The sequence below is a fragment of the Pinus tabuliformis genome, chromosome 5_2 (assembly GCF_031772625.1).
Source record: "Pinus tabuliformis cultivar Carrire ecotype Pingquan chromosome 5_2, CPIR1, whole genome shotgun sequence".
Classification (NCBI taxonomy): Eukaryota; Viridiplantae; Streptophyta; class Pinopsida; order Pinales; family Pinaceae; genus Pinus; species Pinus tabuliformis.
This window is the reverse complement of record NC_142306.1, coordinates 1,042,636,263-1,042,651,153: the sequence shown is the minus strand read 5'-3', so window position 1 is coordinate 1,042,651,153 and position 14,891 is coordinate 1,042,636,263. Positions and strand designations below refer to the sequence as shown.

General features: G+C 39.1%; 1 protein-coding gene across 1 annotated transcript in view; it reads right to left on the bottom strand.

The window, feature by feature from the left end:
• The window catches only part of LOC149162803 (HEAT/U-box domain-containing protein), a 407,100-nt gene that overhangs the window by 236,981 nt on the left and 155,228 nt on the right, over positions 1 to 14,891 (bottom strand). The window contains exons 4-6 of the mRNA XM_089437404.1: positions 10,037 to 10,114; positions 9,825 to 9,916; positions 9,510 to 9,612 (exon numbers count right to left, since the gene is read on the bottom strand). Coding sequence (XP_089293530.1) covers positions 9,510 to 9,612; positions 9,825 to 9,916; positions 10,037 to 10,114 — 273 coding nt within the window. The remainder of the gene's footprint in view (positions 1 to 9,509; positions 9,613 to 9,824; positions 9,917 to 10,036; positions 10,115 to 14,891) is intronic.

Genomic DNA, 14,891 nt, shown 5'->3' with positions numbered 1-14,891 from the left:
TCGTTGATCCTCATTTCAGCCACCATCAAGCACACATCAATTCGGTCTGCAATCAATAACAAGTTCAGTCCTAAATTACAGGCATATCCAATGCAAAGGGTAAAAGGAATTCTACTACAGCTGCGTTGACCTATTCTTTGGACTAACGTTCAACGAATTTTGTCTTGGGTATCTTACTCTTGTTTGGGCTATCATCTTATGTCATCTAGAAGGTCAAATACTACAGAGAAGACGGCTATATTTGAGGTGACCTATTTATGAAGTTGACAAAGGATTTTGGGCCAAATACTACAGAGAAGATCGTTGTATTTGAGGTGACCTATTTCTGAAGTTGACAAAGGATTTTGGGCCGAATTTGTCTTGGTTCGTTGGCATCATCAGTGGTAACTACAGTGAGAACTTCGGCGATGATGTAACTAATGTGAGAACTTCGGCATCCCATCATAGTCATTACAGGCCTATATTTCGGCCTCCTTGTGTAGACCCTCTCATTGGACAGAAGTGGAATCTCTCTTTATTTTGTGCAGACTTTGATTGGGTATCTCATTGTTGGTTATTTTGGATTTGTTGGAACATTCAAATGTACTATTGATGGACAGAACCTCTTTTCATAAGGAAAGATTTTTTGGATTTTCCCCTAGTGGGTTTTTCCTTGGTTGTGAGCCTAATCTTGGTGTCTCTTGTCTCTTGCTTATTGTCTATTGTTCATTGTCTATTGTGATCTCTATTTATTTCTCTTGTTGAAGAATTATTGGTTGAAGTTTTTCATGTATAGCTACTTGTTGACTAAAGTATAAAGAAGAAACAATTTGCATCAATAGTAGTTATGAATTGTGAAAAACTATTCTAGTCATTGCAACACTAGAATTTCAGCAGTACCCAAGCAATGGTTTTTCCACCCAAAGTTGTGGGCGCGAAACCAAAAGGAGTTTTGATGGCTTCACCATTGTTGCAAATGGAGCACCCTTAAGGGAACTAAGGGCGCCTAAGGCAATCATGGGAATCTTTGATCAAATGAAGAAAATATTTTTTATTAATATAGATGAGCTAATTGATGTGATGTTCAAGTCGGGTTGGCTTGAAAGGTGCCCTTTGGAGGGCTAATCATTGCACCAAGGAAACATATAAATAAGAGAGAGGGAGAACTTTTTTGATCACAAAATCCAAGTGCATATCATCTAAGTGTATACCAACCTGAGGCAACTGCAGCCCTTTAGGAGCCTATCCAAGTGAAGAAGAAGTCAAAGTTTTTAGTCTCTCTTGTGTTTTGGGGAGGGCCGAGTTAGGGATCTTGCTAGTCGAGTCGGAAAGGAAGTTATGGGCAGAAGTTTTGGGCAGATTATCTATATGTAACAAGCCATAGAAGTTTTGGTTCGTAAATGGAGGGTCGAGTTCCTAAGAGTGACTATTTTGGAGGGCCAAAAGGCTTGTCACAAAGCCGGAGCAAGGCTACACAAATTGGAGGATCAGCGCAAGTGTTCTAGTGTTAGAAAAGGAAGATTACGCCTGGTTGAAGAGGTCCGTTTGGAGGCCGAATTTAAGGCTCTCCTATAGCTGTAACAGAAGAGCTAAAAGTGGGCCAAAATACCGCAGTCAGTATACAGAACAGCGAGCTACTTCATGACTGATTTGGTCGTCTAGATGAGATATGTTTGATTGATATTATCGTAATTATATGCTAGGGATTCGTAGGTCTATTTGGACAGATTGATAGCAGCTTGTGAACAGTGCTTGGAGGAGTGTTAGAAAGTTGTTTAGATGTCCTAAGTACAGTCCCTTGTGGAGAGCAAAGGGGTTGTCAGTGGACAGGTTGTTTGGGCCCTAGTTCGTTGACCTCAAGGGTGGACGATGATGATATGAGGGTTGTCGTTTGTGCCCTAGTTTTGTGATTGACAGTGTGTTGGATAAGAGATAAGAGGGAAACCTCCAAGCTTCTAAGTCTTGTCATCTTTCAAGCATCAAAGAGGTAAGAAGTGGGCAGTGGTAATGTCCCTATTTGTTGGTGTCTTTAAAGGACTAAAGAGCAACTAATGGGCAGAATTGTGTTGGGCCAAAGTTCAGTGACACAAAAGGGGATGTGATCATTGATAGCGGCAGATTGTTGAGCTAGGGATGCACGTTATTTGAGCAAGCAGAAGTTGTGTTATCAGCAGAAGATGAGGCAAAGTAATCGCAACAAATGTTCAAGGTATGTGGGCGGAAAGGGATGTGGATCACTACATCGGCAAGTACGTCAAGTGTACTTTGATTAAGGTAGATTAGTCATCAAGTTGTTGATACCAAGCCATAGTTGTTGTCTTGTATCAGGGTTGATTGTAAGGGCTATGATCCGCGGTATGGGAGCCCTAATATTGTTGTATTAAAGATTTGTAATATAAAAAGTGTTGGGTTAAAATTTGTCTCGTGTACTAGTTGATTCACTGTTGTGTATTTTTCCACTGTGCAAAGTAGAAGTGTTGTGGAATTTGAGTGCGTTTGTGATTGTGATTTTAGACTCAAACCAGATTCTTGAATGTCATGGAAAAATCAACAGCCTCTAGTCAGAAATACCTTCTGAGCTACCCAAATTTCAACAGTTACTACAACAACATGCTACAGAACAACTTCTAAGCAACACAACAGATAAATTAATAGAGCTGCCCTCGATTCTTCACTGTTCCCTCAAAACAATTTCCAAGCTTGTGCCCTCGTATGGGCCACTTCCACTTAAATTTTTATATGAAATGTCTTTTATCATACAGCATGTTGAAGAATCAAGGACACTAGTGTGTATTAGGTTTCTTCTCCAGTTGATAACAATTTGTGAAGCACTTTTACAATTATCTTAGCTTTATCTTCTTCTTATTATTAGTGTGTGTGTTTCATCAAACTACTACCAAAAACATAAAGACAAGAACACAAATGTTGGCTCTCTGCCAGGCCAAAACCTCTCTCTCTTAGAAAGGAAAACCCTTCGATAAGTTTCTCTTATTGGAGCTTCTTATTGATCAATGTCAAACCCTAGACCCTTGACTAGGATGTCCTCCAAGCACAAGTCAAGTCCTCTCCTCTTTTCTGCATTTTGTTCCTAACACATAGACTTCCTTCTTCTGGAACTTTGCTCCCCAGCACTTCGTCCTCCTTCTTTGTTGCTTGTCTACAGATACACCTTTCTCGAGAGAGCTTTATACGAGATGTTCCTCTTCTATACTTAGTGATGTCCTTTTCTCAAGTAGACTCCTTCGTTCTTTGACCAAACAAGATATTTCTTGAGATGTAGGAGCAGACTCGATATGATTGTGCAGCAGCCCTAAATTCTTCGCATGTGTGACAGGGATCCTTGTAGTTTAGGGTCCCTTTATCTTCGTTTGAGAGAGAGATTTATTCGTTTGACTTGGGAGGCCTTATACTAATTTCTAGCCCAACCAATAATGATCCTTGGACTATTCTCTAGTAGTTGTTATACACGCAGATTTACCCTTCCTTTCTTTGCACGTGTGACTATTTCTAGCCCTAGAAATAGTCCTACACCTTCGCTTTATCTTCTCCTTTCTTCGCTGCACTTAGGAGACCCTTTAGACTTGTCTTTTCCTCTCTCTTCTCGGCTTCTATCCTTCGTTGATTTCATAGATGCTTGGCGTACGTTGAGAGGGAGTGGACAGCCTCTATATATAGATGATCGTGCCTCCTTTAGGCCGAATTGAGGCCGACTTGTTGTCTTTAGGCCGACATGAACTTTCTTCATCATTTTGCTTCTTTTGGAGGATATTGCTGCATGGAGAGGACTTGCACTTGTCTTGGAGGTATTCCTTTGACCTTGTACATAGTGTAACATGCCCCCTAAGGGTCTTGCATAAATACATTGACCTTTTGACTTCCTAGAAGCACTTAAACATGTGCTTGACCTACTTCAATGAGCAAGAAACTCAATGCCAAATAATATAAAAATAATTTATCTTTTCTTGAATAAATACAAATGTCAAAATTACATTTATGAATACTGAACCTAGTTACATTTCCTTCAACACTCCCTCTTAACTAGGGAGTTATTCATACAACATTACAAAGTGTTTGGCTATTATCAATCTTGAAGAATTCACATAAGAGAAACCGGATTGGCAATATATCTCTCAATAGATCAGAGCACAATGTTGGCGAGACCAATGACTTATGGACACCTTAGTCATTGTCTCTCAAGGCACATACCCAACCGAGTGTTCACTGAGTATGACATTCTAGGACTATTCTTATCTTGGGTTCCCAGCCCTCAGAGAATATCAGTCCTCTTGCCTACTCTTGTCTTGGATGCCCTACACATCCTCAAAGAGTATCGGATGCCATATGATTACCCAATCCTCCCATTCTTTCTTCCCAAGTGAAGACAAGAATGTTGTGTCTATCACTTCCTCTCAATTGAGGAAGACATGCCCAAGTATCTTTTGACAAGGTAATTGTCCAAGTTCCTTTGTAATTGGGAACTTGTTATAACTCCCTCTTAGCTAGGGACTTGTCCATTCATCAGCAGCTTCTTCTTCATGGGTCCTCCAGCTGCTTGATCTCCTTCCTTCCTTTGATGTCATGAAGTCTTTGGTCGAATTTCTTCCTAGTAGGGCACCATCCATCGATCACTTTCCTTCCTGGTTTGTCATGTCATTGCTTCCTTCGTGGAAGGTGCCCTTGTCATATATCAGGTTCTTTTGTCATCTGGTTATTCCTTGTCATCTTGTTTATGCTTTAGACTACTCTTCACATGGATGCTTCTTTGTACTTGTTTGTTCCCATGCTTTGATCTAGTAGTCCTTCATGACTTCATCCTAATATTGGTTCAACATTAAATGGTGTTTTTTCTAGATGGCTTCTTCCTAATGACGTCTTCATAGAGTAGAGTCAGTTATCTGCACCTTTCATATCTCCAAGGCCTTCATAGGTGTCAAGGGTCCTTTGATCTTTTCCTTTCTTAGTCAGAGTTGTCCTGCCTTCTTTCAGGAGAAGTCTTCAGTGGATCTTTGTTAGATAGTGATTCTTTGTGATCATGGTGTTCTTCACATGCTTGATCTCTTTCTTCACTTGCTTCTTCTTGGATAGATTGGTCAACCACTTTTTGCTCCTTGTGAGAGCACTTCTTCATTGATTACTTCTAGGACTAGTGAGCATTTCTTCTTTACTTGCTTCTTAGTCAGCGATCTTATACTCCTTATGTGAGTATTTCTTTTGTTGACCTTCATTGCATTGTAGTACATGCCTTCGAGCATGTCATTGGTGAAAGAGATTATTTCATACTCAATCATGTCATAGAACTATTCCCATGACTCAATAATATACGTATAATAACATGACTAAACTTGATGCATACATAACTCATCTTGATTCTCCTTTGATCATCTTAGCTTCATTTGGTTGTCCTTGGTGTGGCCCTTCTTGCTTCATCTTAGCTTGCCTGCATATCATCCTTTTCTTGAATCCCATGAATGGGATTCCCAATGAGACATCTGCATTTGTTTATGAATCTTCTTCTGAAGATTCCATCATAAGATCTTGAAGACCCTTACCCTGCAAATGTCTCTTTCCTTTTGATGATGGAGGTCTTCTAAGATTCTTAATCATGATCATTTTCTTTAATTGTGGATGAGGTCCTATACTGGTGTGCTCCTTCTACATGAATATCTTGAGCGATATCTACCATGCTCCTATATTCTAGAAGATATTTCTAACCATGCATTTTGTTCTTATTTATAAATGCTCTTTCTACATGAGTATTTAGAACTCTATGTACATCATGCTTCTAGATTCTAGAAGATGTTTCTAGCCATGCAATTTTATTCTATTCCTACATGCCCCTATCCTACTCAAAATTTTGAAAGAAGACTTTAAGTAAAGAGTTTGACTTAGTCATAATAGAGATCCAAAGGATCTTCCTTCTTTTGCTTCTTTTCTTCTTCTTTCACCTCTTGAGTCATGTGAGATTCTTCCCTTTTTCTTTTATTGTTGTTGTCCTTTTTTAGTTTAGTACAATTACTTTTGTAGTGTCCATATTCTTGGCATCCATAGCATTGGATTTTGGACATATCTTTGTTGTTTGTTCTTCGTGGACCAAATTTGCCAAATTTTCCCTTTCTCTTGGCCATGGTAGCAAATGCTTGCTCCTTTGATCCCACATCCTCTTTTGCTTTGAGTCTTGTTTCCTCTATCTTGCATAGGGACCACATTTCACTTAGCGGGGTGGCTTCTTTGTTTGCATATATGCTTGATGTGAAGTTGCCCCAATCCTCAGCTAGAGCATTGAGTACTACAGTTGCCATTTCTATGTCAAACATGACTTCCCCTAGCTCTTGAAGTTGATCCCTCATCTTAGAGATCTTCATGAAGTAGGGAGTTATTCCTTCCTTTGATATATTCATTTTTTACAATTCATTTCGTAGAGATATCACTTCTCCATTGTGCTTACCGAGAATATCTCTACTAGTTTATCATAGAAACCTTTTGATGTTTCAAGTTTGGAGACATAAGGAATGTGAGAGTCTTTGATGGATTCTATTAGAAGCCTTTGAGCTCTTGTCTCATCCTTATTGTACTTGTCTAAGGCATGAGTTTGTTCCTTAGCAAGAATAGGAACATTCCCTTTGATGTGTTCTAGGAGTTCATTCTCCTTGAGAAGTAAATCAGTCCTCTTCTTCCATGCAAGAAAGTTATTGGTACCTACCAATTTGTTGCTTTCCTAGCAAAAAGACATTGATGTATATTTAGAAGGGGACATATACTTACTTGATAGAGTTTGAGATGTAGTAGACTTTTTTTCTCCTTGAAGACTTGATGGCTTGCCTTCCTTAGATCTTGATGTTCTTCAAGTTGCTTTCTCCAAGTGAACTTGCTTGATGATGAGATTTGCTTGATGGCTTGTAGCTTGATGTAGGTCCTTCTTTGATTTTCTCTTCTTGTAGGTGCCTTTGTGTAAGGCTCTTCTACTTGCTTTGTAGTCTTTCTCGATGAAAGATAGATAGTAGACCTTCTTGTCCTTGATGTGATAGAGACTTCTTGGCTAGATGCTTCAACTTTTGTAGATGTTCTTCCTTGATGAGTGTTCTTGAGATGTCATTTCCTTGATGTGTCACCCTAGCTCTGATACCATGTTGAAGAATCAAGGGCACTAGTGTGAATTAGGATTCTTCTCCAGTTGATAACAATTTGTGAAGCACTTTTACAATTATCTTAGCTTGATCTTCTTCTTATTAGTGTTTGTGTTTCATCAAACTCCAACCAAAAACATAAAGACAAGAACACAAATGTTGGCTCTCTGCCAAGGCCAAAACCTCTCTCTCTTAGAGAGGAAAACCCTTCGGTAAGTTTCTCTTATTGGAGCTTCTTATTGATCAATGCCAAACCCTAGACCCTTGACTAGGATGTCCTCCAAGCACAAGTCAAGTCCTCTCCTCTTTTCTGCACTTTGTTCCTGGCACATAGACTTCCTTCTTCCAGCACTTTGCTCCCCAGCACTTCGTCCTCCTTCTTTGTTGCTTGTCTAGAGATAGACCTTTCTTGAGAGAGCTTTATATGAGATGTTCCTCTTCTATACTTAGTGATGTCCTTTTCTCAAGTAGACTCCTTCCTTCTTTGACCAAACGAGATGTTTCTTGAGATGTAGGAGCAGACTTGATATGATTGTACAAAAGCCCTAAATTCTTCGCACGTGTGGCAGGGATCCTTATAGTTTAGGACCCTTTTACCTTTGTTTGAGAGAGAGATTTCTTCGCTTGACTTGGGAGGCCTTGTAGGCCTCATTTCTAGCCCAACCAATAATGATTCTTGGACTGTTCTCTAGATGCTGTTATACCCGCAGATTTACCCTTCCTTTCTTCGCACGTGTGACTGTTTCTAGCCCTAGAAACAGTCCTACACCTTCGCTTTATCTTCTCCTTTCTTCACTGCACTTAGGAGACCCTTTAGACTTGTCTTTTCCTCTCTCTTCTCAGCTTCTATTCTTCGCTGATTTCAGAGATGCTTGGTGGACGTTGAGAGGGAGTAGACAGCCTCTATATATAGAAGACTGTCCCTCCTTTAGGCTGACCTGGGGCCGACTTGCTGTCTTTAGGCCGACATGAACTTTCTTCATCGTTTTGCTTCTTTTGGAGGACGTTGCTGCATGGAGAGGACTTGCACTTGTCTTATTCCTTTGACCTTAGACAGTGTAACATGCCCTCTAATGGTCTTACATAAATAGATTGACCTCTTGACTTCCTAGAAGCACTTAAACATGTGCTTGACCTACTTCAATGAGCAAGAAACTCATTGACAAATAATATAAAAATATTTTCACTTTTCTTGAATAAATACAAATGTCAAAATTACATTTATGAAGACCGAACCTAGTTACATTTCCTTCAACACAGCAGACCCTTGCACATCTGAGTCTTCTTCACCTTGGGCTGTAGGGGACTCAACTGCACTCATCCATTTGCTCATGTCCATCTGTCTTCCTGGTCTGCTCATGTGTTTGTTTAAGTTCTAACTGTTATGGGTGTTGGTACGGTTTTGCCTCGCTTGCTACATTTTGCAGGTAAGGGTTCAACCTACATATGATCTAGACTCATTGCTTTCTTTCTCCAAATTTTGTATTCTGGAAAAATTGAAAAATTCATTCACTTTCTTTTCTATTACTTGAGCAAGTAACTCCCTTCCCAATCACAAACTTTGCACCATTTGACTCCAACCCTACTCTTCACAGGCTCTCCTAAACACCTATCTGTTTTAATAATGTGTTGAAATCATAATACACAATTGACTGAGAGATGTGTAATGTAAAGTTTTATTAAAATAGAGTCATTTGATACAACAAGGTAGATTACTGTTAAGTCATAGATTAGGTGATTGTGCTATCTAGTTGACAAACATCATCTCATTAACTGCTAGATATATGATAAAGCAATTTCCTGGGCTCTAACAACATCTACTTCTGAAATTAAATACTACATTTATTTTATATTCCAATTGTGTTGCTCGTATGCCCAAATTAAGAATGCAGGCAGCATTGTCTCAAGTTATTGGATTATTAATCAAAGAGTAAGTGCATTTTTTTACCAATATCATGAATCATTTCCATGTAATATTTTGGCAATCCATCATCTTATTTTCCTTTCCTGATATGCTGCCACCATGAAGATATAATCACCCATATATCATTGAACGTAAATAAGATTAAAAAACAACCATTGTAATGGTTAACTGGAGACACCCTTTCATATATGACCGGAATTCCAATTTATTTCATATTTTGATCACCACCGATGAAGTTTCATCCCTATTCTCTCCATGGAGATGTTGTCTACATTAAATAAGTGCTCACTCTTTATCTTACACAATAGGTCATAACAGAATGTTGTACTGTGTTATACCTACAATGTCATCCTACAACAGTTCTCTACTTGTACAAAATATATAGAAAGAAGCAAAAATTAATCATGCAAAAAATGTCTGCAGAGAACACAAGAGAACAAGCATATGTAACAAACAAAACAAGTTTAAGATTATGTTGAAACCTGGAAGGACTGCTTTGCAGCTTCAGATACTTCTGTGAATGGATCAAACTGACCTAACCACCATGCGCCCATTACAAACCTCAAATGTGGAGCAAGACCTTTCCTAAACAATAAAATGAGAAGTCGTTTTAAAATCCCAAAGGAAATTATGAAAAATCATTAAGAGACCAACAGCAGAGGATTTGGATTCAAGCTTTGGGACATGCTCATCAACTAAAGATTAAAACATTAAACAAAAACAAAAACATTACCAACTACAACATTAGCTCACCAGAAATCTCATTCAAAAAAGGAACATAGGATATAAGCACAAACCCAATAGTAAAAGCAAGATTAGCCATAGCATCATGTGCTGCCTGCCGAACCTGTCTACTATTATCCTGCACGAGCCTTTTGTATTCAAACACCTATAATACAAAAATTATATCAAATTGGAATTATTGATCCACAAGAAAGATGCCACTGAAATGGGTAAAACAGATTATACAAGATTGCTGAAAAGCAACAACAATTTTGCAAAACCATACCCAAGCTGGTGCAATCTGACAGAGTTCACTAACTGGAATTTGTCTGAAAAGAGTACTCAATGATGTCAATGCTTTGAGCTGCAGAGATCATGAAATAACTAACGTGAGATTTTCCCACAACTACTAATATATTAAATCAAAAGACAAAACACATGACTCAATTTTCATTACCAATTTAAAGATACAAGTCTTAAATATGTAATGCATCAATAATCAGGTAGCAAATAGCTTGCATTTGTAATGGGGTTCAAGGCATTACCAAAACAGCATTCAAAAGCACTACACCCGTCAGTTGGATTGTTTCATGACTTGTTTCATGACTTAGATCTTTACTTCATTATTAGTGTGTATGTGTTAGCTTCATCAAACTGCTATCAAAACAAAAGAGACAAGAACACAAATGTTTTGGCTTTCTGCCAGGGCCAAAACCTCTCCCTCTTGGAGAGGAAAACCCATGCATAAATTCTTCTTATAGAGATTCCATTGACAAATACCAAGATCATGACCCTTGACACACTCTGCCTCTCCAAGACCAAGATATCAATCCTCCTTTCTGTCACTGCTGAGATCATCCTCATTGCTGCACCATTGAAGCCATCACTACAGCATCACTGAGATCATCCATTACATTATGTCAACGAGGTCTTCTTCAACATGCTGATTGTGCCTTATATCTTCATCATCACTGAGACAGTGATCCTCATTAATGCTTTTCATCAAGTAGTCCTAGTTACTATATCATTCCTCCATTACTAGTTTGCTGGAGCTTTAGTACTGCTTCTCCATATAGACTGTGATACTGCTCCTTATGCAGAGACAGTGGGATATAGATCCAAGTCTCACTGTGATGTATGATCTGTCTATATCCCTGTGATCATCACTGAGATTGAATGTTATCTACTACAGGAATACAATCCTTGAGACCATCATGATCTTTATGTCCACATCCAAAACTTGTCTTGATCCTTTTATTTGAGATAGATATGCCGAGAGTGACATGCCCAGACTTTGTTGCTCTCCCCACGTGAGGACACAACCTTCAGATCTTAGGTATGTCGAGACTCCAATTCACTGCGGTGTCATTATTCATTACTCCATGCATCGAGGTTGTGATTGCACCTAAAACCCAAACTAGGTGCAGTCAAACCCTGTGGCTCCTCTCTTCATGACTGCAGCTTCCCTCTTCTTCATGACTGCAGCTCCATGCCTTGACTGCGGCTTCGTGCCTTGATTGCGCCTTACTGCGGCTCCTCTTCCTCCATTGACTGCGGCTTACTGCAGCTCCTCTTCCATGCGAAATTTCAGACATTCAAATTTTCTTTTTTTCCCATTGAACACTCATGGGTATTTATAGTGGTTAGCCTCCTAAATTGAGCGGACCTACATCCATGAACTGACGGGTGTTTTTATCAAGCCGACATAACATTTATTTATTCATTTAATTCATTTATTTGGAGTCGACCTGATCATTTCTTTATCGCTTTGCTTGTTTTGAGGCATAGATCTTGGTCTTGGAGGGTTGTTACACTTGTTGAAGACTTGTATACATTTACACAAACTCATGAAGAGTTTCTATACACATGACATGAAATCCTAAAGACATCAAGAAGAAGTCTTTCACCTAGTGACACTTCTTGCTCATGAAACCCATGTAGCAAGATTACAAAAATAATTTATTTCCTTTCATTACATCAAATACAAAGATCATGTCATTATGAAGACCAAACCTAGTTACACTTTCTTCAACATATCGATCATTGGAATGTGATTAGTCTTCAACACACTGTTGGAGTCAATAAAATCATAATTCATATTCCTTTTATCCTCATCTTTATTTTCATGGAATACCTTGGAGTCAATAAAATCATAATTCATATTCCTTTTATCCTCATCTTTATTTTCATGGAATACCTTGTCACCACTAGGGAGCCTTTCTTGCAGCAACTTTGTCAAACCTTCCTTCAACCCTTCCATCTTGACATTCATCATCGCTTCTGTCTTTGCTTTTAAACCATCCTTCAAAACTCCCATGTCCCCTTTTATTGCTTCTTTTAAACCATCTAATTCATTTTTTGTTGCTCTTTGTGAGAGTGAAATTTGTTGCACTTGGTCCCGTAATTTTGATATATCATGTTGCATTTATTCCTCTTCTTCAAGCGTCATAGTAGAGTTTTTAGTTGTGAGGCATATTGGTACCAAATAATAATATCTATACTTCATTATGCCCTTTGAATCACTTCAAACTGATTTTTCAAACAAAAGTTAAGTAAATTTAAAAAATACACACTTTTTTTCTTGCTTTTTGGAGCTTGATCCTGAAACTGTTGTATTCTTGTTGCCACACTTCGCCTTAGTGGTTATCACTTACTCCTAGTCCAATGTGACCTTCTTTGAGGCCTTTATTTCCACTATCCAAGAGGAGCACAAATAGGAGGCACTGATTAATGTAGCATGTCCATGATGATCCATAATTGCCACTTTTCACATATCCTTTATCCACCTCCATTCTTTAGGTTGAAAGTTGTTTATAACCATACTAGCTCCCATTTATCTTCATCTTTGAGAAAGGGCCTAGAAACTTTGCCCTTAACAGGTTGATGCAACTGAAAGAAAGTTAAAAGCCTATATAGCCACAATGTAAGAAAATGATAGAAGGCAAAAGATGGTTGGGACAATATTGTTATGTGTGGACAAAAGCCTAGCCTAAGCTCTACCCGCCTCATTAGCCCTCACCCAGTGCCTAAGATATCATGATTTATCTAAATAAAAGGAACTTTGAATGTCCCAACGCCAATGAGCAATGAAACACTACATCTTTAAGGGGTAACAGATGTTGTAACCCAACCTATGTTTTGCAAAGAAAATAAAATTATTAAAGAAAAAACGCAAACCAGAGAGGTGGTAAAAATAGGTCGAGGGCATAACTTGGGTCTCGCAATTGCTCCCTCTTCAAATTATTCAATATATGTTGGAACTTCATAAGATTCTACCAAGACTATGCCATTTTTCCATGAAGTTATCCAATTCCATGACCACTTTTCACATGCACCTATTTATTGATAGGTCAGCGAGAAAGGCAATTGAAGATAATGATTGTGTGAAGTACTTTTTTGCCTTTTACATTAAATTTTGTCCACTATGATATCTTTATGGTTACCTTACCTATAATAATGATCTCACTTGATCTTGACAGTATGTTTCAAATGTTTCTCCCTAGGTACACATGATGGTTCCTTGAGGGATGGTTGAGACTTCTCTAGCAACTTGATGAGGAAGTCCAGCTAAGCATGATGGCACTTCTACACCTTGTTGCCATAATGTTGACCACCTTGAGATGAGTGTTGACCCTAGGATGGATCTAGCATTGATGTTGATTGTCTTTTCTCTCTCCAAAGCTGAAAGATTGCATAAGGAAGCCAAGATGTTACCATGATTGATGGTGTACCCCAATGAGCCCATAACACCCCCACAATGGCCTTGCACCTACTCGTTGAATGTCAACATGTGCTTGGACCCCGTTGATGATGAGGATGACTTGTGATCCATTTGAACACATAGTACTCTCCATCTTGCATGGCCTAGAGTGATGATGTGAGGCTTGTTGATGATTACGGGTGATTAAGAAAAGTCTTGACTTGGAGATTCACCTTTGATGTTTGGAGGATGGCTTAGAATGAGGAGCACCCTTAGACCCATCCTTGGCACCCTGCTTGAGGAAGATCTTCATCTTTGGAGGACAACATCATCTTGGAGTGTGACAAACCTTTCATTTACCCCAACTTTTGTAATGTGACTGCAATGCCAACATGGGCACAGGAGCCATGACTAGCCGATACAATGTGTATGTCACTTTAATTCCAGCATGGGCACTGAAGGCGAGGACAACCTTTCGAATCCCAATGTCTGATGGAGTTTGCTTGTTGGGAAAGCCATAATATCGGCCTAAACTTAAGTGTTGAAGTTAATGTACAATCAGTGGCAGACTTGGGCAACCTACTTACTAGCAGTCGATTTATGAGATGCGATTGGATTTGATAAGAGGCAACCTTTGAAATGCACAAAAGTATACCAAAAAGAATTACATGAAGGCACATTTGAAGAGAACAAGGTTTGGTTTGTTAGGTGGGCTCTCGTTGATTGGTCCCCTACCTCACAAGTGCTCTCCTAGATGGAGTTTTCTTCCCTTCAAGGTGTGCTCGGCTAATCATTGGAGCGTGTGGGAGTTTCTTGGCATTGACAGCGAAAGACAATGGTGTCTAAGCTAGTATGCAAAGCCCTGTGCATGAGTTAAACCCTTATGAATTTGGGTGAATTCCCTATGAACTGTGTGAGGCCAATGCTCTGTATGTCTAAGCTTGTGTGGATAAGTGGGAGGCTCAATGGAAGATTGAATCATTGTGGTGCTTGGTGTATAGCTGATAAACCACCTAGACAAGGAATTCTAGGTCATTGTAGTGCTTGCTGAGTAGCTAATAAACCACCTAGATATTGACATCAGACCCCTATGGTGCTTGCTATGAAAAGACAACTGATAAACCACATGGGCAATGGATTTCAACTCCTGAGACTAAGCAATACCCCATCTGAATCTTGGGTGAATTCCTGTGAAAGAACTCAATGGAAAGAGAGAGCCATTGTGATGCTTATTGCTAGAAAACAACTAAGAAACCACCATGGTGCTTGCTATAGGTAAAGTTAATAAACCACCTTCGTACTTGTTGCTAAATGGAAATTGACAAGCCACCTAGACAATGGCCTATATACTCTAAGTGTTAAATGAAGCCTTCGGTGTGAATTCCCTAAGCAAGCATTTCCTCAGATATTGGATCCAACTCGGGGGTGATCAATTACAAGA